The following is a 23,774-nucleotide window of genomic DNA, read 5'->3' as shown; positions in this document are numbered from 1 at the left end:
GTTTCGATTACTCTGGGTCCATTTCCTTTTTGTTAGTGTACTTTGGACCTTATCGCCGCATCTTTTTTTGTTAGTTCTCGTGTTTGATCTTTGCATAAGTCCACTGTTCTCTGAAAGGAAAGGGGCCATATTTAGCGTAATCCGCGAGCGTGAAATGGTATAAGCACCTGCTAGCTGCTAGTCTAACCTCAAAAAGACCATAGAAAAAATCCAGTAAATCATTCAATCAAATTTTACTATCATCTAATTAAGCTGGACAAACCGGTTTGTTTACAAGTGGTATTTGATTGGATGAACGAGTACCAGAATTGAAAACAGCCGGAGATTAGCATAGCAAATATTTCCAGACCCACGTGCTTGTTTTGGCGGCAACAAACAAGTCCCGTTCCCGCGAAAATCGACCACCAGGACTATTGCAGTTGTTCACAACTTCTAGTGGATAGACAAGAGTGATTTGTTAGTTACAAGAGTGTCTGTTACTGGTTCCAGAATGGGTGAAAAAGGCTTCAATGGTTCCGCTAACCTCAGCGGCAGCAAAAGCAGCAACGAAATGTTAAGCCGAAATGACCGTACAACAGACAATCTTCTTGCCTCGTCTGAAATCGAAGGTTCCCCGGTATTTATAGGTCTACAAAGAAGAGTTGGACTCACCAGTGGCATCTCCTTGATCGTTGGCACCATGATAGGTTCAGGGATTTTTGCATCGCCCCGATATGTAATGGAGAACTGTGGTTCTGTTGGGCTGACTCTGATTGTCTGGGGCCTATGCGGACTGCTTGCCATCTCCGGCGCACTCTGCTACTCGGAGCTTGGAACGATGATTCCCCGATCCGGGGCAGAATATACCTATTTATACGAAGCATTCGGGCCGCTGCCTGGTTTTTTGTATGCTTGGACATCGACAATTATCCTCAAGCCGTCCCAAGTTGCCATCATTTGCCTCGCGTTCGGAGCATATGTTATCGAGCCCTTTTTCCCTGCTTGTTCTGGCCGCGAGGACCTCATCCCTCTTATAAAACTCCTAGCAGCGATGGCAGTAGGTAAGTCTTTCGTTTATTATTATTTTTTTTATGGCAAGTAGTTTAAGTTGAGAGAATATTCTTTTTATTGTAATGCCGAAGTTTCTAAAGTTTCGTAATCGAGTTCTTGATTTTACGATTTGCATTTTGCGGCAGTTCAGTGATGTACTTATGGGATTTATTTCATTTGTTCAACCGTAATATAATCATGATCCTTGATGTCTTGTAGACTCATTGTAGTATAGATAAAGTACACCTGGAGTACTGCTTTTATACATGACATGAACATGAAGTAGGTTCGTACTTTGGAAGTATGGAGTGTACTAATCGACTAGAGATCACTTCACATAAATTATGTGGTGTTTTTATTGTGCAATTTGTGAAAATCCTTTTCGCAGTACACGAACATGTAATCATGTAACGTGTGGCCTTATTTCCTCGTCATGATCTTATCAGTTGCTCTAAAGCGATTAGCTAACAGCATTTATCTACTTTAGGTTTTAAAACTACTGCGTATTTCGATCTAGGCGCCTTGTACGATTTGCTTGAGTTGTTTTCAATATTGGTCCTCAATCGTCACATTCTGTAATAAAGATATTAACAATTAACACAATAGAATACCAGTCTTGAAGAAAATTTTTGGAGAGAATATTTATTGCGAATCCTAAGTATAACTTAACACTCAATGGACTTCTCCACTTTGAAGTGGTTGAAGGCCTCAATGTTGACAGATATCTAATGAGTTGTCAATACTACCTGGGGTTGTTTACATAGCTGGAACAGTTCCCGAATAGCCGCCACGTATCAGAGGCGGGTAGGCTGTTTTATGTGGAAGGTAGACCTCTAAAAGAAAACACGGAAAAATAAATTTTCTAGTGCGACCTGTCCGGGATTAGAATGATCCAAGTATAATCAATTTTGAGAGATATATATTTTATTGTATCAGTACAGTATACCTATTTTATCAGTACTATATATGCATGGCATATCACTACTCCTTATGGTTTATAGTAATCCTTTTTCCAGATTTATTCCATAACATTTTGACAGATAGAAATGTATTCACCCATCGTCACTTGCATTATTTGTTTCATCTTAGCACTCTGAGTGTATCTATTGGCTAATTTGATTAGTATGTTGTCTCTATCTACTATAATGACATAACTTATAGATAATGACTAAGGATGAATTTAAGCTTTGACAAACACTAAATATTAATTTAGCAAATGCTGTTGTAATACATGGTGTGTACCCCCCCTCCCCTCCCCAATAGCAGGGAGTTTATTGCAGGGTCTTCAAATACTATCCTTTTTACTGGGATACCTGTGGTAGCCCAGTCATAAAATGCAACTGTTTTTTTTCTGTCATCTTGTGATTTGCACAATGCAATTCCCAAGAACCCTTGCGCCACAGGCAAAACTTCTTATTTTAGTGTTTTGATTGCGACCTTACTGAAGCTTTTTCTTACACTAAGTATCTAGCCTACTGTCCTACGTCATCGTAATGCCTAGATACCAGAATCCTTTTGCATAATTTAAAACTGCGTCATGGCCGCCATCTTGAATTTGAGATTCCACCTCTCAACTGCATATTTTACCATAGCCTCAATTTCTACCAAGTTATTTTGTAAAATAATCTCAGCTTGGATTGATTTTGCTGTATTTACTTGTGTTTACGTTTGCGACCCAAGAACTAAGTTAAGTGCTGACTGCTTTAGACTCGTACAGCTTACTTCAAGACGTAATTAAATGTGCTCTGGACACTCATGAATGGACTCGAGGTATTTACCTTGATTGCTTAATCTATTTTGAAGTGGAAGTAGTTTGAAACAATTGATGGAAATCGTCTCCTACAAATCGCTTTGTCGATGAATCTACTTTACATCGAACACTTGACCGGCTACACATTTTTTTATTATATCCAAAGTAGGCAGTAAAATCTTTGTAATACATGTCACACAAACAAGTTGCAGATCTCAGGTATCCCAGTCAACCCTGCACGCAGGGTGTAGTTCCACATGACCCCTATGACTACACCACCCCCTCCCCCCTTAGCCAATCCTGGGTAGACACCTGTGTTATATTGTATTCTGAATAATAAGAAATTACTAAGAGATTAACCATTTGGTATCTGACTCAACAGGTTAGCTTAAAAATCTTTTTAAAAATGATCAAAAGTACACTGACAATCCAGAACAAGAAAGATAGGCCAAGAAAACAAAATTGTGCACCACAAAATTATCAATGCTAAACTTTGTGTGTTAGTTCGTCCTCCACTTTCTAAACTTAAATTTACTAAATACTTGTTCGGCCCAATTGCTTCCCAGGACAACGATCCATTTTACTGCTGCAACTTGTTCTCTTAGCAACGCAAATGAAAGAACATGTTTTCCTTCTCGTTCGATAGCCCTACGATGTTATATCCTAACCTCTGTATCACATGCGTAGGAGTTGAACTGCTCAACAGTTTTTTTCTTTTTGGTGGGAATATTCGTTACCAATGAAACACATGATCAAATGAGAGCTATGAGGCTAGATCCTAATATGTTTTCGTTAGAGAATGTATCGAAAACCCAGATGTGCATACTTTACATGCCTCACCTTGGCATATCACCGTCATATGAACTCCCCAATAAAAATCAGGAAGTGTTCTTTGCAGTGCGTGACACAACACTGTCACGCTCTATGTCACGCAGCGCCAGACGTACTCCGTCTAAGAAACATGAAACCTCCCACACTCGACACTTCGACTCAACGCACGCTACATTTCTCGCTGGCGCGAATTGGCTCGGATATCCCGCTCACCTGTTTACAAATAAGATGGCTTTGGGAGAAACCCATCGTCTCAGAACTCAGAACACCCCTTCAGAAGCTGTCCTTCTCACATCGGATGAAAACAACCCGAAAGTCAACCTTAAAAAAGAGGTCGGAGTTGTGAGCGGTATGTCGATCATAGTCGGCACAATGATCGGCTCGGGAATCTTCGCTTCACCTCGATGGGTGATGATGTTCAGTGGTTCGCTTGGCTTCACACTCGTTGTATGGGTTTTATGTGGATTACTGTCCCTTCTAGGGGCTCTGTGTTACATCGAACTCGGTCTCGCGGTGCCGAAATCTGGCGCGGAGTACGCTTACTTGGGGGAAGGTTTCGGGGCCCTGGCGTCGTTTCTGTTCTCTTGGACGCAAGTTCTAGTATACCGACCTGCTTCTTTTGCGATCATCCTTCTCACCTTCGCTTACTACGTAATGGAGCCTATTTTCCCGGGATGTTTAGAAAGACCAGATCTTCAACCGTTACTGAAGCTTTTAGCGGCCGTGGCGATCGGTGAGTAAGAATCAAATCATAAGTTATTTTAGAGTCAGAATTTACACATGCTGCGAGGCGTACCGAGTACAAAAGATGATGAAACGTGTACTTCCACATAATTACATCTATACTTAATTGAATGCAAAGAGGATCTTATATTACGCTATATTTCCCTATTTTACCCTTTAACTTACTTAAGTAAGTAAGCCTAAGTTATTCTGCATCTTAAAAAACATTCCACAGAAAACCTTGTCTTCCTCAAACTTTACTACTCCTTGTTTTCACTATTACCACTGTTTTTGATTCAGACATTTTCATATTAATTTTCCTGTCTGCCAAAAAATCTATCAATTACTAGAACCGATCTCCTCGAAACAGGTTTCTGGTCATAAGACATGAAAACCATGCGAAGTATCATGTTTTCTTTTTAAACCGAATAAATAAGGACGACTTGCGGTGTCTCTGGATTATCTTTGCTCTGTCTCTCGTAGGTAAATCTCACTCATTTTTCCAATTCCACACGATTCAAAACGAGAAGATATGCTTTTTTGCATAAGATACAAGTTTTTATTACCACTGAAACATGTACACTTATTGACTTTCTTTTGTGTCATATTTGAAAGCATGTCAGCTTTATGTCAACATTAGTTTTAAACATAACACATAAAATATTCACTTATAAAGGAGTTTGAGCTTTTGCTCAAGAATACAGCAAGACGCGTGCGTTCATATCCGATTTATCAAGCAGTATCCAAAATTTGTGACGTTATGAATAAGGTTGGATTTGTAGATAAGTAGGTATCGATACTCCGTCACGGGTCTCGCATGGCAACACAAGCCACGTGCATTTTTATTGGCGCATTTCGCGCGCATTTTACATCGAGAGCGAGAAATCTTTTTTGAACTTAGACTAGTGTTTTTTTTATTGACAAGTTCCATACGCATTGTTAATGTTTAGGCAAAACATCAGCGGCAGTTAAACTGTTTGGTTTCACGCTTGATAGGCGCGATAACCCAGGTCAGCTTTTTCACAAATATTTTATAGGTAATCGCAACAGACCTTAAATTTTTTCTATAACAAATCTTGAGTGATTAATTTCTATCTAAATTGTTTGGGCAGAGGTTATTTCGCTTTTTTTCTTTCGCCGAGGTACAGTAGTCTTGTTAGTGGAGAAGTGTTAAACGCTCTCTTCGATACAGTGAAAGCCAAAAACCACGACCTTCCTGACCACTGTGTATGGTGTTTTGTAGGAGGGTGTTTTTGTTAGAAATAACTGATGATTATGTCTTAGTCTGGGGAAAGAAACCCATGATTTAAAAGGCCAAATCTCCTAACAAAGTCAGCAGCAGCACAGGCTACCTACGAAACCGATATCAAGCCGCAAGGCCTTTGAAACTAGAAAAATAGTTGTCGCCTACGTCTTGTTTACGGGACACGTAGCGGAGAATGGGGACGAAGGGTCTCCTCGCCGCCACACTCTGCGCTCGGTCTCTATTTCCGCCGAAACCCCACCGAAACGCTTGCTACACAGGCTACGTAACACCAAGATGCTTGACTTCTCATTAACCTTCGAGTTTTGTCCAACAAAGGTTACCCACGATCTTAGAAGCCTAAATTCTCCGTTCCATTCGAATACTTTCTTCCCGAGCATCCCGTAGTACCGTCCACGCGATCACATCACTTCCTCGTGATTCTGTGTTTCCGTCATGTCTGGGAACACACTGGTTTCCAATCTCCCACGGGCGAAATCGATCTGATGCAATTCGAGTAAACAGTCTGTGATGGGGTGCCGGCGGGAGCGATGAAAATCACACAGGGATATCCACGCATCTAAACACACTTCTCACGAGAGAGAACATGGCCACGGACTCCGCCATCGCTAGCTCTAATCCGGGCTTCGTGCCTGAAGCGCAAAACGAAGAACTGGCCATCCAAACTCCACCCTCGTCGAAAAGCGCACCCGCTCGTCTCGAGCGCAAGATAGGATTCGTCGGGGGGATTTCAATTATAGTCGGTAGCATGATCGGCTCTGGGATCTTCGCGTCCGCTAGATGGGTCATGGTGTATTCCGGGTCCGTCGGCTTCACTCTGGTTGTTTGGTCCTTATGTGGGCTCCTCTGTTCGTTCGGCGCCTTGAGTTATATCGAGTTGGGCCTGGCGATTCCGAAGTCTGGAGGAGAGAGGACCTATTTCAAGGCGGCGTTTGGGGAACTGCCGGCGTTTCTATATTCGTGGACAGTGATGCTAGTGATTAAGCCGTCTGCGCTCGCCTTGATTCTACTCACCTTCGCAACGTATCTCGTCGAGGCTTTCTTCCCAGGCTGTGGAAACCGAGAGGATTTGGCCCCGTTGTTAAAGTTGCTGGCTGCGGCCGCCATCGGTGAGATATCACCCCTCCTTTTCATGTTCCCTCCGTCAGTTAAAAAAAAAGATTTATTGTATCTTTAGCTAAAAAAAAGATTTTTATTGTATCTTTATTGAGCACTAGATCCTAACTTGACTAATTTCGGATTTCGAACCGCCCCTCTCATCACCTAGGGGCAAGCAGTATAAAACCCTATTGATTATATGATTATATATGGATTAACTATACGCTTTGTCGTAAGAATTGTAAGACGCTGACTTCGCACTGTAAATATTGTACGTACACACAGACACCCACGTCACCCTCTGCGCAGTTAGGCAAATTTGTGTGACACAATCCCTCGGTCTTTTATTGCGGTTGGTCCTTGGCTCTATTGAAAAACTCTTTGAGGGATCATATCTGCAATTACCTTGTTAATAGAACGTGAAATACCCTTTTGATGGCACCTAAGGCTTTGTGTTAGGATCGTTCATATTGGTACAATCGATATTTGTCATCGTTCTTTAAAGGGCTTGAGAAAAGGCGATGTTAACGAAAAGAGTTTCTCGATTTGGTATCGCGCGCAGTATAATTATTTTATAAACGCCAAACTTCCTTCTCCTTATTGAATTGAAGACCGACCATGGACCGCCGAAGTGATCCGAGAGTGATTAGCATACTTTTCTCTCTTTTTTTATTTAATTTGTTTAGTGATCTTTTGAGCTTGTGAGTCTGAAGTACCCGACGCAAAACCTCGCTCTTCGCATTTTACGTGATGTAATTTCAGAAATCATTCGCTTACGGAACGCCCCGTGATTAACCCGACTCGCCCGTTGGCCAATTGGCAACGTACCAATAGTCGTTTTTCATTCCCTATTCCTACGCATTAACCTCTCCTTGCCTGGTGATGCCATCAAGGTCGTCATGTTTTACGTATCTCGCACCCCACGATTACTTCAAGTCAAGTTTACTAAGGTTTTATTGAAGTCCGTAATTCGTGATCAAAAGAATGTCATTATGGTGTATTGGTGTCCTGCCGAGAAAAGCGATGACAGTAAAAAAATGATCGCGGGTTGATACGAGAGCTCGCTAGAAGAAAAACGCACGGGACATGCAAATGTCGTGCTATTGGCCTTCTGTTTTATTTAACGGCAGTGATGATGTCGCCAAGACGTTACATTTCATCAGCGAAACCTTTACTAGTCTTGCATTTCCAGTGTGCGTGACATTCATCGTCTGATCCCGTGCAATGCGCGTGCCATCTAAGTTGACGAATTTTTGGAATTGACATTTCAATAACTATAAACTGTAAAAAAGCCTTTTCCCCCCAAAAAAGAACATTTCTAGAAGACTTAACAGAGCTGTCATGGCTTGATCTGTCTAGCGTGATATATTTGAATCGCGTGACTTTCTGGTTTTAAATCTCGATGTTTTTCACAATTCCTTATTGCATCATATTTCTGTGTGTGTGGACGATTCGTGGGTCTTGAACCTCTATTGATTAAGCTGTGCAAATAGTCGACTCAATGACCACTAGCAACGAGAGCACTGCTTTCTTGACAACTGTCGAGTGACGCAAAGTCTTCTTCACATCACAATATCTCTGCACTGCAACGCTATGTCTGTCAATCTCTGCAATGTCACGCTGTCTGTCAATCTCTGCACTGTCACGCCATGTCTGTCAATCTCTGCACTGTCACGCCATGTCTGTCAATCTCTGCACTGTCACGCTGTCTGTCAATCTCTGCAATGTCACGCTGTCTGTCAATCTCTGCAATGTCACGCTGTCTGTCAATCTCTGCACTGTCACGCCATGTCTGTCAATCTCTGCACTGTCACGCCATGTCTGTCAATTTCTGCACTGTCTCTCACGCATGGTCACGCCATTCCCGCTTACCCTAAAGAAAATAATCTCACAAGTAGTTGGGCTCCCTGTGATGATTACTACAGTACAGTACCAGTTGTGAAGGGTGATAAAATAAATTGGCGTGAAGTGGATATCTTACCCTGGTTCCAGAGCCTCGAGCGTCTCTCTATTTAGTGGCCAGCGGGGTTTGGCCACAAAATAGAGAGACGTTCGAGGCTCTGGAACCAGGGTATGGATATCTGGAACGCTAATAATATGCGTATCTTGAAAACTGGGAATTTGTTTCGCAAAAGGCTCCATCAATACACAACTATTTTTTTCTTCGAGACCGCCTTTGCATATTTTTCTTGTATTTGTCGACCTTTGTACCCTTCTCGCCTCTTGGTTTGCATGCTTATGAAGAAAGCGCATTTTCTTCGGCCGCGAAAAATGCAAGACCCTTGATGAGCGCCCGCTCACAAAGGCACTGGGATCTTCGATCACTTGATTCGTCGCGCGTATAGAAAATTCCAAACTTGATTATCTGGAAGTACCGGATTCTGTTAATGGTTAATGAGTAATCGCTCCTCCCCTCCTCCAAATAACCCGACGTTCGTACCAGGCGTCCCCTTTGACCTCGAACTTTCTTCCTCGCTTACTAACAAAACACTTACTGTTCACGCTTGCTTTGAGGGCCTTTCCCAAGTCTCAGACATGGAGAACAGGGCCTTCGCCACCGACGGGATCGCCCTTACGGATCGAGAGCCCGCAGAGAATAATAACATGGGCGAAGGCTTAGCAACAAGTGGGTCTCCCGCGACGCTGCGACCCGAAGTTGGCCTTCTCGGGGGGATTTCACTAATCGTTGGGACCATGATAGGAAGTGGGATCTTCGCGTCTGCGAGTGGAGTCTTCATGTACACTGGATCTGCCGGTCTAGGAATCGCCGTATGGGCTTTGTGTGGTGTTATCGCAATGATGGGATCCCTGTGCTACGCCGAGCTCGGAACTATGATTGTGAAATCTGGCGCTGAATATGCTTATTTGAACGCAGCTTTTGGTGAACGAGTCGCTTTTTTGTTTTCGTGGACCTCTACGATTCTCCTCAAGCCTTCACAGATCGCGATTGTGTCACTGGCGTTTGGGCAGTACGTTGTTGAACCCTTTTTCCCGACTTGCTCAGGTTTTGATCCGGATCGTCTCGATTTAAAAATTCTTGAAAAACTTCTTGCGGCTGTCTGCATCGGTAGGGAATGAAGTCATTTGCGTGTTGCGCCCAATGGTTTATCTGCTTACGTGTTTAAGTTCGAAATTGCATGATCTAAGGAAAAAAGCACTGACATAATTTTCGATTTTGTAATTGACCTTTCATGTTTAAAAGTATTAGTTATTGTGTCAGCTCCTTCTCACTTCAAATTGACCTTATTTAAGTAAGCAAACATATTAAAATAAAAATTACAGCTAATCATTTAACGTTCGCCTCCAACAAAGGGAATTCTTATATTCATAGAGCACCACGTTTACGGTTTACCATGTACAATAATCGATGAAACGTGTAGCAAAGCGTGTGTAATTAACAGAAACACACTTGACGAGGAAGCGTGAAATATAGCGCATCTGTCAGTGGTAGTCACTTTCGCCTTAAGTTTTAAATATAAAATCATACTTCGATACAAGGCTACCGTGTACCAGAGCTTTCCTTCTGTTTGTTTCTATCAGTTCACTTATCCGTGTCGCGTATCTGTTCTTTCGCGTTCTCGTTTGTTCGTGTCCACAAACACTAGCATTTCCAGGTTGAAAGATAAGTTCCAGGTTGAAAAATAAGCTTTATAAAAAAAAATACTAAAAATGAAAAACATTTTGAAAAAGTTGATAAAGGTTGAATTTATTATTGAAACTACAGTGGAACCCTGCTAAACCGAACTTGTATAACTCGAACTCCATGCTAACTCGAACTAACCTAAACTAACCTAAACTTCCTGCTACCTTGAACAGGCACGTGCCCATGATTGGCCGAGGTGGGTGCGCAGTCATAGGTATCATATGGAAAAAGCATAGTACTTGAAGATTCCTTAATAAGAAATGACCCACTTTTTGGCCGCCAAGAAGGGGAGGGGGGGTGCGCAGTCATATGTATCATATGGAAAAAAAGCATAGTACTTAAAGATTCCTTAATAAAAAATTACCCACTTTTTGGCCGCTAAGGGGGGGGGGGCAGTCATATGTATCATAGGGAAAAAGCATAGTACTTGAAGATTTCTTAATAAGAAATGAACCATTTTTTGGCCGCCAGGGGGGAGGGGGTGCGCAGTCATAGGTATCATATGGAAAAGGCATGGTACTTGAAGATTTCTTAATAAGAAATGAACCACTTTTGCCGCCAAGAGTGGGGAGGGGGGGTGCACAGTCAGGTATCATATGGAAAAAGCACAGTATTTGAAGTTGCCGCCAAGAGGGGGGGGGGGTGCGCATTCATAGCTATCATATGGAAAAAGCATAGTACTTGAAGATTCCTTAATAAGAAATGACCCACTTTTTGGCCGCCAGGGGGGGTGGGTGGTGCGCAGTCATAGGTATCATATGGAAAAAGCATAGTACTTGAAGATTTCTTAATAAGAAATGACCCACTTTTGCCGCCAAAAGGGGGGATGCGCGCGCATGCCCCTTTGTACGCGCCTGTTTAACTCGGATAACACGAATTTCGCGAATGTTGACGGTTTTTTGAATAGTAGTTATACAGTAGAACCCCTCGAACTCTGACGGGTGTTATGGATAGTTGTAATACAGTAGAACTCCGCTAACTCGAACTCTGACGGGTCTTATGGATAGTGGTAATACAGTAGAACCCCGCTTACTCGAACTCTGACGGGTCTTATGGATAGTGGTAATACAGTAGAACCCCTCGAACTCTGACGGGGTGTTATGGATAGTGGTACTACAGTAGAACTCGAACTCTGAAGGGAAACTAAAATAAGTTAAATAGAGCTAACTCACTCGAGAAGTTCATTCAGAACGAGAGGAAGCTCGAGTTTAAAGGGTAAAATACGACAAATTGCTGTAACGGGGGCTCGAGTCATTCTCGGGTAGAAATGACTGAAAATACGTCCAAATACAAAGGAAATTAAACTCAGTTCGAGTTTACACGGGATTCGAGTTCTCCGAGTTCAAGTTGCGTTCTACTAATCTTACTTGTGTTATCACTCATCTTACTTCGACTACCTTTCTCACCTGCACTTCTTGTTATAGGTGTCATCACCTACGTAAACTGCTTCAGCGTGAAGTTAGCTACTCGAGTACAAGTGGTTTTCACGGCGGCCAAGCTCATCGCTATTGCGATGCTTATTATAACCGGGCTGGTGCGGCTAGGACAAGGTAAGTGAGGCACAATGACTAGCTATCAATGGGTTAAGACATATCTGAGTTCTCAAACAGATCTTCCATCAAATCGGCAGAACCTTGTCTGAGAGCCTTTTTACGTCGTTGTTCGTAATAAAAATACAAGCAGTTGGCGCAAAACCCTCGTGGAGTCAGCCTGTCTTTTTACGTCCGTAGTCGGTAATAAAAATACACGCAGTTGGCGCGAAACCCTCGTGGAGTCAGCCTGTCTTTTTACGTCCGTTGTCCGTAATAAAAATACACACAGTTTGTCGAAACCCGCGTAGAGTCAGCCTTTCCTTTTACGTCCGTAGTCCGTAATAAAAATACCCGCAATTGGCGCGAAACGCACGTGGAGTCAGCCTGTCTTTTTACGTCCGTAGTCCGTAATAAAAAACACCCAGTTGGACGAGATCCTTGTGGAGTCAGCCTGTCTTTTTACGTCCGTTGTCCGTAATAAAAATACACGAAGTTGGCGCGAAACCCTCGTGGAGTCAGCCTGTCTTTTTACGTCCGTTGTCCGTAATAAAAATACACGAAGTTGGCGCGAAACCCTCGTGGAGTCAGCCTGTCTTTTTACGTCCGTTGTCCGTAATTAAAATACACGAAGTTGGCGCGAAACCCTCGTGGAGTCAGCCTGTCTTTTTACGTCCGTTGTCCGTAAAAAAATACACGCAGTTGATGCGAAACCCTCGTGGTGTCAGCCTGTCTTTTTACGTCCGTTGTCCGTAATTAAAATACACGCAGTTGCCGCAAGATCCTCGTGGAGTCAGCCTGTCTTTTATGTCCGTTGTCCGTAATAAAAATACACGCAGTCGGTGCGAAACCCTCGTGGAGTCAGCCTGTCTTTTTAAGTCCGTAGTCCGTAATTAAATTACACGCAGTTGGCGCGAAACCCTCGTGGAGTCAGCCTGTCGTTTTACGTCCGTTGTCCGTAATAAAAATACACGCAGTTGATGCGAAACCCTCGTGGAGTCAGCCTGTCTTTTTACGTCCGTAGTCCGTAATAAAAATACACGCAGTTGGCGCAAGATCCTCGTGGAGTCAGCCTGTCTTTTATGTCCGTTGTCCGTAATAAAAATACACGCAGTCGGTGCGAAACCCTCGTGGAGTCAGCCTGTCTTTTTACGTCCGTAGTCCGTAATAAAAATACACGCAGTTGATGCGAAACCCTCGTGGAGTCAGCCTGTCTTTTACGTCCGTAGTCCGTAATAAAAATACACGCAGTTGATGCGAAACCCTCGTGGAGTCAGCCTGTCTTTTTACGTCCGTTGTCCGTAATAAAAATACACGCAGTTGGCGCAAGATCCTCGTGGAGTCAGCCTGTCTTTTATGTCCGTAGTCCGTAAAAAAATACACGCAGTTGGCGCAAGATCCTCGTGGAGTCAGCCTGTCTTTTATGTCCGTAGTCCGTAATAAAAATACACGCAGTTGGCGCGAAACCCTCGTGGAGTCAGCCTGTCTTTTATGTCCGTAGTCCGTAATAAAAATACACGCAGTTGGCGCGAAACCCTCGTGGAGTCAGGTCTCGCACAAGGTCGGGTGAGCACTCGGAGAGTGTTCGGAGAATCCGCTTTCGGAGCTCGATCGTGCCTTCGGCATTCACTCCATTGTCGCGCCTAATTTTGGGTCTTTCCACTGGAGGAGGGACGGAAATCTGAAATAAGATCTTGTTTAAATCGTCGGATTAAGATTTGCTCCAAATCCTAAACAGCTAGCGCTCAAATAGGTTCGTGATATGTCAACAGTTTACTCGTTAAAGCCACATTGTCACCAGTTTACTTCCGGAGGTCCGACGGAAACCTCAACCGTCAAAAGACAAAAAAGAATCTATTAGAATCCGAGATATTAAACATGCCATTCGCTCTAAATTATCAGTCACATCATCAAAGAAACTTCCAATAGACACACTGCTTTCAATATTTTGAAATATTTTTCGCGTTTTCCGTTAAAAATCATCGGATATTGTTAAGTAATAGACCGGAAGTAAACTGGTGACAATGCGGCTTTACTGGAGCATCTGTTCTTTTCAGGTTTCACTGGCAGCTTTGATGATGCGTTCAAGGGCACGACTACCAGTATTGGCATGGTTGGCTTTGCATTCTACAACGGGCTCTGGGCTTACGACGGCTGGTAAGTAAGTCCTCCCGGACACAGGAAGTCACTGCTCATTCCGGTTCACTTTGTTCTGCACTTTGGGTTCCCTGTGGCGCTGAGGCTCTGTGCCCTGGCTCTCGGTCAAGAAACTAGCACAATCGTATCCAGCATTTCCACGAGTCACTTTGAGGGAAACAAATTCAAGAAATTCGAAATTAAAGCTTACTAGCGGGCTCTAAAGTGAAAATTTTCGCATATTTGCACACTGTTATTTATGATCGAAAACCTTTTTTTCTAGGAACAACCTAAATTACGTGACTGAGGAACTCAAGAATCCTTACAGGTGAGTATTCAAGAGTCTTTCCGCCAGATTGCACTCTTTGTAGTCTGCTTCTGAATCGGTGCCTGATGTTCACAGGGGCGTGTCTAGATAAAAAACGCATGGTGGGGTCCATATTAGTATTTCACTACTCCACGGATCAGTTAAGTTTAAATGGACATCTTTCCTTACAAGATCCAACTAGAAACTTTTTCTATCCAAATTCACACCTAAAATTAACTATCTTCTTAACTACCAACGAAGTTGCCCCCCCCCCCCCCCCTCCCCTGGACATGCGCCTGGTTTATTGAAAGATTTACTTGTTTTGTTTTTCTGCTTAGAAATGGGCGTTGCATCGAGTCGGGATACCCTGAATCGACGAAAGAATGGGTTATGGAAACAAGATTAAAACCAAAACAAGACGCATATCTAATTTATCATCTTTTATTTCAGGGATTTGCCACGGTCGATATTGTTCGGTATTCCCTTGGTGACCGTGTGTTATGTACTTGTGAATATCGCATATCTCACCGTACTTACTCCTGTTGAAGTCATGGCTTCGGGCGCGGTGGCTGTTGTAAGTAGACGGAGTACTCTTTATCGGGTACCTAGGGCGCTGACCCTTTACTCCCCCCCCCCCCCCCTCCTTCCCAGGTCTCTTCTGAAACAGCACCTCTCCCCCAATAAATTTAAAAGTTTGAAAAAGTTGGTCAACTCCATTTTGGGAAAATTATGTGGTCTCAGCCCTTCTCCCTTCCCGCCTAAGTTTCCCCTTCTATTTCAGACGTTATCTAACCGCCTCTACGGCGTAATGGCATGGACTATCCCTATTTTCGTCGCTTGTTCAACGTTTGGTGCTGCCAATGGATCGGCATTCTCCGGAGGACGGTAAGAAATCAAAACGAACCACCATACACCCTTTCCTCATTGTCCGTCCAATCAGTACTCATCTCGTTCACTCGGCTCGCCCAATTATTACTCATTTCGTTTACCCGACTCGTCTGATCACTACTCGTCTTGTTTATCCGACTCGTCTAATCAGTACTCGTCTCATCAGTACTCGTCTCGTTCATCGAGTTGTCTAATCAGTACTCGTCTTGTTTATCCGACCCGTTTGATCAGTACTCTTTTTGTTCATCCGACTCGTCTGATTAGTACTTGTCTTGTTCATCCGACTCGTCTAATTAGTACTCGTCTCGTTCATCCGACCCGTCTAATCAGAATGCGTCACGTTCACCCGACGCGTCTAATCAGTACTCATCTCGTTCACCCGTCTCGTCTGATCAGTACTCGTCTTGTTCACCTGACTCGTCTAATAAGTACTCGTCCCCTTCACATGACTTTTCTAATCAGTACTCCTCTCGTTCACTCGACTTGTCTAATCAGTACTCCTCTCGTTCACTCGACTTGTCTAATCAGTACTCCTCTCGTTCACTCGACTTGTCTAATCAGTACTCGTCTCGTTCACTCGACTTGTCTAATCAGTACTCCTCTCGTTCACTCGACTTGTCTAATCAGTACTCCTCTCGTTCACTCGACTTGTCTAATCAGTACTCGTCCCGTTCACTCGACTTGTCTAATCAGTACTCCTCTCGTTGTAGACTGGTGTATGTTGCAGCGCGTGAAGGACATCTCCCAGAATTCCTTGCGATGGTCCACACTAAGCGCCACACTCCACTCCCGGCCATGCTGTTCAATGTAAGGGTTTTTATGTACGGGCTTGCTGTGGTGGCCCGTCTTTCTCTATTAATAACGGACAGGGCGAGGGCATATTTATGTCCTAAAAATGAGGGATGCTCTTAGAAAGTTCTTGGAATGGAGATGTTCTTAGAATTAAGGGAATATTCTAAGAATGGAGAAATTGTTCTTAGAATGGAGGTTATGTTCTTAAAATAGAGGGGATGTTCTTAGATTGAGATAATTTTCTTAGAATGGAGGTTATTTTCTTAGAATAGAGGGGATGTTCTTAGATGGAGAGAATGTTCTTAGAATGGAAGTAATATTCTTAAAATAGAGGGGGATGTTCTAAGAATAAAGGGAATGTTTTTAAATACCCTGCTAGCAGAGCTCTCTCCATGATTGTTTCTATCAGTTCACTTATCCGTGTCGCGAGTCTGTTATTTCACGTTCTCGTTTGTTTGTATCGCAGGAGAAACCTCTGCCGACAGCCGCTATCGAATCCCGTTGAGCATGCGCGAAATTATTTTTGCCGTTACCACGGGCATTCTTGTCACGCGGAGCTGTATTTTAAAATTTCGCAGCCGCAACCGCAGCCACTCTAAGTTCACTCGGGACTCACGCAAAAGCGCTCGCGGTTGAGCTCAGTAGCAGATTCGTAGCTACTAGCGGTTAAAGTTTATTTTTGCTATAAATATAGCTATCAAACAAGACCAGAAGACCGATACTCTAGAGTTTTGAAATACTACATAAATACGAACAAAAGCCAGACGAGCACTGACCGGTTCAATTAGAAACATCTGTCCATCAGGAGCTTCGAACCATCTGTCCATCAGGAGCCTCGAACTTCTGCACTCTTGATTAACTGTAATAACAGCGTATAAATTCTACAGACTAGTTAAACAATTAATTCTTATTTTTTTTTATTATATATGGTGTCAGTTGTGAGAATTCTCGTCAAAAGTTTTGGAAATCTGATCGCTTGAGTGTTTCAAATCATTACCGGCGTGAATCAATTCCTAAAAGCTGTCACACCTCTGAAAACAATCGGTTAAACCATGTGACTACCCCCGAAAACGTGGAGGTGACTAATGCGCATGCTCAACGGGATTCGTTAGCGGCTGTCGACAGAGGTTTCTCCCGCGGACACAAACAAACGAGAACGCGAAAGAACAAACTCGCGACACGGATAAGTGAACTGATAGAAACAAACAGGAAGAAAGATCTGCTAGCAGGGTAGTTTTTCCAAAGACCGTAGTTGTCACCGATGTAATAGTGTGTGTTTGACAAATAAGTACCTGCCGACCCCAACCCCCTGATTGATCTTTTTACACTTTGTGTTAGTCTCCTTTTTAGCCGCTCTGGTTGGAGTCGAATAACGCTTGCGTGACTCTGAACCGAGTGGATACAAAGAGACTTACTCTTCTGTGTAGAACTATTACCTCCCTTTGAATTCTCCCAATGTTATTAATGGAGATAATGTGAGACCAAGTAAGGAGAATCTATGTTCTATCAATCTCCGTCCTCAGAGTATCATCGCCTGGTTGATGTTGTTACCGGACTCCAGCAGTTTTGAGACGCTCATCAATTACTTTAGCTTCGCCGCCTGGGTCTTCTATGGCAGCACAGTCTCCGCGTTACTATGGTTACGATATAGGAAACCCGAGATGGAAAGACCGTATAAGGTGCGTTCATGTACTTAACGTTGCATCCTATTTTATTTCATTCATACATCCATTTATTTATTTGTTTGTTTGTTTGTTTGTTTGTTTGTTTGTTTGTTTATTTATTTATTTATTTATTTATTGAGAGGGCAATGTGATAGCTTTGGTTACTAAGAATGGCGTATAGCTTAGCCAGGGTTGATTTGCGAGAGGTGGATAGAGTTGAAATGCGCCAAATTAGACTTGATTGTAAAAAGTACACAAATGTGGCTGTTTATCCAACTATTCCGTAACAAAAGACATCCCCCTTGTTACGCACCTGTCAACGATGAGTGTGGGCTGCTCCAGGCTGATATATATTTTATGCTAAAAAAAACGGATTCTGTTCTCCGCGTTCTCCACTAGGTACCATTTTTCATCTCGATCTTTAAAGGTCCATTTTATGCTAATATAACTGACGCTATTCATCGCTAGGTATCATTTCTCATCCCTATTATCGTTGATCTACTTTACCCTACTTTATCTGAATGTTTCTTCGCTAGGCACCTTTGCTAAATGTCTGACTGTGTTCTCCACTTGGTACCTTTGCTGAATGTCTAACTGTATTCTCCACGTGGTACTTTTGATAAATGTTCGACTGTGTTCTCCACCTGGTAACTTTGCTAAATGTCTGACTGTGTTCTCCACTTGATACCTTTGCTAAATGTCTGACTGTGTTCTCCACTTGGTACCTTTGCTGAATGTCTAACTGTATTCTCCACGTGGTACCTTTGATAAATGTCTGACTGTGTTCTCCACTTGGTACCTTTGATAAATGTCTGACTGTGTTCTCCACCTGGTACCTTTGCTAAATGTCTGATGTGTTCTCCACTTGGTACCTTTGCTAAATGTCTGACTGTGTTCTCCACTTGGTACCTTTGCTGAATGTCTAACTGTATTCTCCACGTGGTACCTTTGATAAATGTCTAACTGTATTCTCCACGTGGTACCTTTGATATATGTCTGACTGTGTTCTCCACTTGGTACCTTTGATAAATGTCTGACTGTGTTCTCCACCTGGTACCTTTGCTAAACGTCTGTAAGTTCTCCACTTGGTTCCCTTGCTAAATGTCTGACTGTGTTCTCCACTTGGTACCTTTGATAAATGTCTGATGTATTCTCCACGTTGCACCTTTGAAAAATGTCTGACTGTGTTCTCCACTTGGTACCTTTGATAAATGTCTGTCTGTGTTCTCCACCTGGTACCTTTGCTAAATGTCTGATGTGTTCTCCACTTGGTACCTTTGATAAATGTCTGTCTGTGTTCTCCACTTGGTACCTTTGATAAATGTCAGACTGTGATCTCCACTTGGTACCTTTGCTAAATGTCTAACTGTATTTTCCACGTGGTACGTTTAATAAATGTCTGATGTGTTCTCCACTTGGTACCTTTGATAAATGTCTGACTGTGATCTCCACTTGGTACCTTTGCTAAATGTCTAACTGTATTCTCCACGTGGTACCTTTTATAAATGTCTGATGTGTTCTCCACTTGGTACCTTTGCTAAATGTCTGACTGTGATCTCCACTTGGTACCTTTGCTAAATGTCTAACTGTATTCTCCACGTGGTACCTTTGATAAATGTCTGACTGTGCTCTCCACTTGGTACCTTTGCTAAACGTCTGATGTGTTCTCCACTTGGTTCCCTTGCTAAATGTCTGATGTCTTCTCCACTTGGTACCTTTGATAAATGTCTGATGTATTCTCCTTGTGGCACCTTTGAAAAATGTCTGACTGTGTTCTCCACTTGGTACCTTTGATAAATGTCTGTCTGTGTTCTCCACTTGGTACCTTTGTTAAATGTCTGACTGTGTTCTTCACTTGGTACCTTTGTTAAATGTCTGATGTGTTCTCCACTTGGTACCTTTGATAAATGTCTGATGTATTCTCCACGTGGCACTTTTGCTAAATGTCTGACTGTATTCTCCACTTGGTACCTTTGCTAAATGTCTGACTGTATTCTCCATTTGGTACCTTTGCTAAATGTCTGACTGTGTTCTCCACTTGGTACCTTTACTAAATGTCTAACTGTATTCTGCTCTAGGTGCCTTTGCTTGTACCGATTATGGTTCTGTTGGCGTCCCTATACCTCATCATCGCACCGTTTTACGAGGCACCTCTCGAGTCGTTCTACTGTCTGCTGTTCATCCTCGCGGGTATACCTTTTTACCTTGTCTTCGTCTACTTCAAAGTCGCGCCCAAGTGGTTCCTTAATGGAGTCGGTGAGTGTTGCATGAGAAGCACGGGATCCCTGTGTAATTTTGCGCGAAGCATGTCGGGGTGAGCCACTTACTCGCCATTTTTTGTGCCCTTGTCGAGCAATTGTACTTCCACCACCCCAACCCCCCCCCCCCCCCCCCCACCCCGTCTACCGAAATTATTTTTCCCGCCTTTAAAGCTATTTTGTTCCCGCCTAAAATCTTGAAGTTCTTGTATAATCGTCCGTGCGCTTTTAAAAATGTGTCGGTGCTTGCAAGTTCGGCTGTATTAATAGTAAATTATTTCCTGCTTAATGAATTACAATAGTATTTTCTTCTTATAAAACCCAATATACTAAACCAAGGCAACACTATTTCCAGACTCAATAACGTACAAGCTACAAGTTCTATGTGATTGCGCGCTTCCGGAGAGTGAGGAGGAAGTGATCGCCCCTTGAAAAAAATTCCGGCACACTACATCAGAAATGGTATAGCTAGGTAACCCGTAAATTATTAGCTGTATAGCTATTTAACTTGGGTTCTCCGTAAATGATCGCCCCTTGGATGAATCACACACCACGGTGTCACACAATCCGGCAACAGAGTCTCCTTCGCAGCCCCCGGAGTCTCGCAATCCCCCCCCCCCCCCCCCCCCTTCTCACTAGTGGCTGCAAAGAGACTACATCAAAACCGGTATAGCTAGGTAACTAACAATATGGGTCGATAACTTAACGGGTCAGGCAATCTCTTCCGCCACCTTTGTGCAAAATTAAATATGTTTTGAATTGTTAAAAAAAATAGAAATGATTGAAAATTTGCCGTGAGCTTACAAAAAAATACTTAACTAAAAAAGGAAATAACAAAGGAAATAATTTTTTCCCAACAATCATTTGATCCCTGGGTCTTTCGCAAATCCTAGTTCTTTGGGTTCTTTTATTATTATTATTATTATTCTTCAATCACCTTAAATTGTAACGTACTGTATTACCTTAAATGTGATCGGCCTATTTTGTTTAAAAAAATGAAATTAAATATTATTAATCACATGTAATATATGTTCAATTAGGATCATGGTGCCCTTTGTATAGTTTTATAGCATCGGTTCTGCGGCAAATTAAGCACATTGGTAATTGAACATTAATTGGTATTTATGTTGAAAATGGGTATTTAGTCATGCGGGGAGGGTTAAGTTATTGAGGGCTGGTTGTTTGCAATGTCGCGTAAATGTAACAGATCTTAGTATGGCATTACTGCTTTTGAATAACACTGATTTGTGTTGTTTACTTTATTGTTTCGTTGATTCTTTTTACATTTAGTTGTCTTTTACGAATTAAATGAAAGCTTCCGGGTAATCCTCTTAACCGACAGATTGAAAGTGACTTAAAACTAAGCGGTTTTTAACGAAACTTAGCGTATATTCTTAATGTCAGTTTGTTTTGCACACGCTCAAAAATTACTGTTTTTATTCGTCTAGCTCATGCTAAGAGAAGGTAGACCTCCTTGACTCATGCTAATTGAGCTTCAATCTCTTACAATGAAAAGTACATGTTTTTCAACTGGATGTTAACATGGCCGCTTTTTTTCGTGTTATTATTGACTGGAGTTGGACACTCGGTGAATGGGTTTGGCGTGATTTGAAACATGTCACTGAAGGCTCCCACTCGACATAGAATTGACACAGTACTGAAATGAAACTCCTGTTCATGAAGATACAAAATGTTTGTATGGCGACTCAAAGAATAAAACAAAGATAACTTTGTTTGTGAAGATTTGCGCGCGCGAGTAGAGAGTTGTTTCGATATTATCTATCGCCACGACAATCTTTTGTTGAATAGGAATTTGTGAATAATACGACCAACCACAAATACTTTAACTCAGCGAAAGTGTTTATTAAAAATATAAAAGAAAACGAATTTCTAAACAAATTCAGAGGACTTCGCGCCACCATTATTTTCCCGTGTGGCAAAAAATATCAAAATCTATTATATTGGGATAGCAGAATTCGTCAATTTGATATTTTATGCTGTCGAATAGGGTCAAGAATTTGTAGCATAACTGTTTTTTAAAATGTCGAATACTCAAATTGCATTAATACTCGATTTTGATTTAAAAATTGCATTTACATTTTGTTTTTAATATTGGAGGCGCTTTTTCAAACTTTATGAAAAATAGGTAAATCTAAGCCCGGGAATCACTATTAAAGTGAGGACACAGAAAGCGGGCCATGTTGGACAACATTGTCCAATCAGATTCGGCTTGAACAACGTAAATGTTATGTCTGTAAAGGCCTGTTGCCCAGTTGGCCGTGTGAACCTGATGCCGAGCGCACACCAGGCATGCGCGCGTGAGTACACATGTGAGCGAGCGGCGACGCCATCTTGTTTTTAGTAAATTTGTGTCTTGTTTCATTGAGTTAAATCTCGTGGTTTAATCCGAACTGTTAAATCAGGAAAGACGCAACAGTAAACATTTTGAAAAAAAAAAAGTTCAGCCAATAAGAAACGCCGGACGTTTGTTTATCACTCGTATTTTTACGAGTGACCCAGCCGCTTTCCTGCCCTCGACTTACGCGTACAAGATCAAATTACCAACGTCCGGCGTTTCTCATTGGCTGAACTTTTTTTTTCAAAATGTTTACGGTGCTCAAGCCGAATCTGCTTGGTCAAAGTTGTTCAGCATGACCCGCTTCCTGTGTCCTCACTGTAAGTATTTCGATAATCCTTTTTTTTAATTTGATATCAAGCACACATTCGAAGTACAAATATAAAAGAAAACAGAAAATGCGAAAATCATATATTTGTAGATTCTATTTTTATAAAGGGAATACCTAAACCATACCTTTATATAGAAATTGGTTGGTTTAGATAACATCCTGAATGTAAATACCAGTATCAGTGCTGAAATATAATGTAACTTAATTAGCTTGATAATATAATACTGTAAACAGTGTAGTTACTAAGAAAAGTGGCGGGAAAATAAAAACGCGCTTATAAACAGAGCGTGATTTCTTTTTTTAGATTTAATTTCCCGCCATTTTAAAACATTGTGGCGGTGCTTGTTTTGTTACCAGTTCAAACGAAAATGGATCAGTTTGGAAGTGTTTTTAGAGGTATAAAAATTACGAATCGCTATTTATTGTAAATATTTAGCTTTTCATTTGTGTAAGGTTTAATGAGTGCTTTAATGATATAAGAAATGTTCTCAGCGAGTGTATTGGCGGTACTGTGGTGTTTCAGTCTCGTGCAAGCGGCACAAACATTGTCGAAAAGGAAAAACAATGCCGCGCGCAACACATCGATACCGCTGCTTACTGTCGAATCCGTTGTATCGCGACCCGCGTTTTCAAAACACGATTTGTTTTTGTTTTCTATTCCGTCAGTAAAACCATTCTGAGACAATCAGAGTCTCGCTTTGTGCACTTCCCTGGCTATCTGGATGAAAATCAGTGTCGCGAGAGGAAGCCAGGCAACTGCACTAGGCGAGAGATGGCAAGAATCTGATTGGCTTAGAATAATTTGACTGGGGGAATAGCAAATCCCAAAAGACAAAAACAAATCGATCTTTTGAAAATGCGGCTTCGCGATACAACGGATTCGACCGTAAAACTGCTTTTTTTCACATTTACGTGAAATTAGCACGCGTATTTGTCACCATTGTGGTGTTTTCCAATGACGGCGGTGTTTGTGTTATTTGCGCGAGGCGTTACCCTTACTATTTATTTATAGATAGAGGGTTCAAAATTACATGTACTAGTCCTTAAAGGACAATGTACATAGAATGAGAAATAAAGATGTTGTCCAGATAATTACGAGTCATTTTGTTGTGGTTTTTAATATGTCCGCCATAAGCGAATTAAACGACAATAAACAAACAAACAATTAAACATTG

General features: G+C 42.1%; 1 protein-coding gene and 2 long non-coding RNA genes across 6 annotated transcripts; 1 reads left to right on the top strand and 2 right to left on the bottom strand.

Annotated features, from left to right (window-relative positions):
- Positions 1-334: 334 nt before the first annotated feature.
- Positions 335-23,691, top strand: LOC5513346 (b(0,+)-type amino acid transporter 1). Of its 4 annotated transcripts, none has more exons than XM_032382939.2 (10): positions 335-1,040; positions 11,763-11,888; positions 13,925-14,024; positions 14,287-14,331; positions 14,761-14,884; positions 15,092-15,195; positions 15,909-16,005; positions 17,514-17,669; positions 19,733-19,910; positions 20,268-23,691. In XM_032382939.2, exons 1-10 carry the CDS (start codon positions 491-493, stop codon positions 20,342-20,344), a joined length of 1,557 nt encoding a protein of 518 aa, XP_032238830.2. In that variant the 5' UTR covers positions 335-490; the 3' UTR covers positions 20,345-23,691. The 4 variants fall into 4 exon arrangements, with proteins under 4 accessions (XP_032238830.2, XP_032238828.2, XP_032238831.2 ...); XM_032382937.2 differs by lacking the exon at positions 335-1,040 and adding an exon at positions 2,350-4,343; XM_032382940.2 differs by lacking the exon at positions 335-1,040 and adding an exon at positions 4,880-6,706.
- On the bottom strand, positions 1,366-3,758 carry LOC116618819. The gene is made up of 3 exons (XR_004296354.2): positions 3,620-3,758; positions 1,776-1,862; positions 1,366-1,602 (listed from the first exon to the last, which is right to left on the bottom strand). It is a non-coding gene; the product is annotated as an uncharacterized LOC116618819 (long non-coding RNA).
- Positions 15,092-17,570, bottom strand: LOC116618820. Its single transcript, XR_004296355.2, has 2 exons — positions 16,767-17,570; positions 15,092-16,087 (listed from the first exon to the last, which is right to left on the bottom strand). It is a non-coding gene; the product is annotated as an uncharacterized LOC116618820 (long non-coding RNA).
- Positions 23,692-23,774: the final 83 nt, after the last annotated feature.

This window comes from Nematostella vectensis, chromosome 13 (genome assembly GCF_932526225.1).
Source record: "Nematostella vectensis chromosome 13, jaNemVect1.1, whole genome shotgun sequence".
Taxonomy (NCBI): Eukaryota; Metazoa; Cnidaria; class Anthozoa; order Actiniaria; family Edwardsiidae; genus Nematostella; species Nematostella vectensis.
The sequence above is the reverse complement of the archived record's forward strand: the minus strand, read 5'-3'. Positions and strand labels throughout refer to the sequence as shown.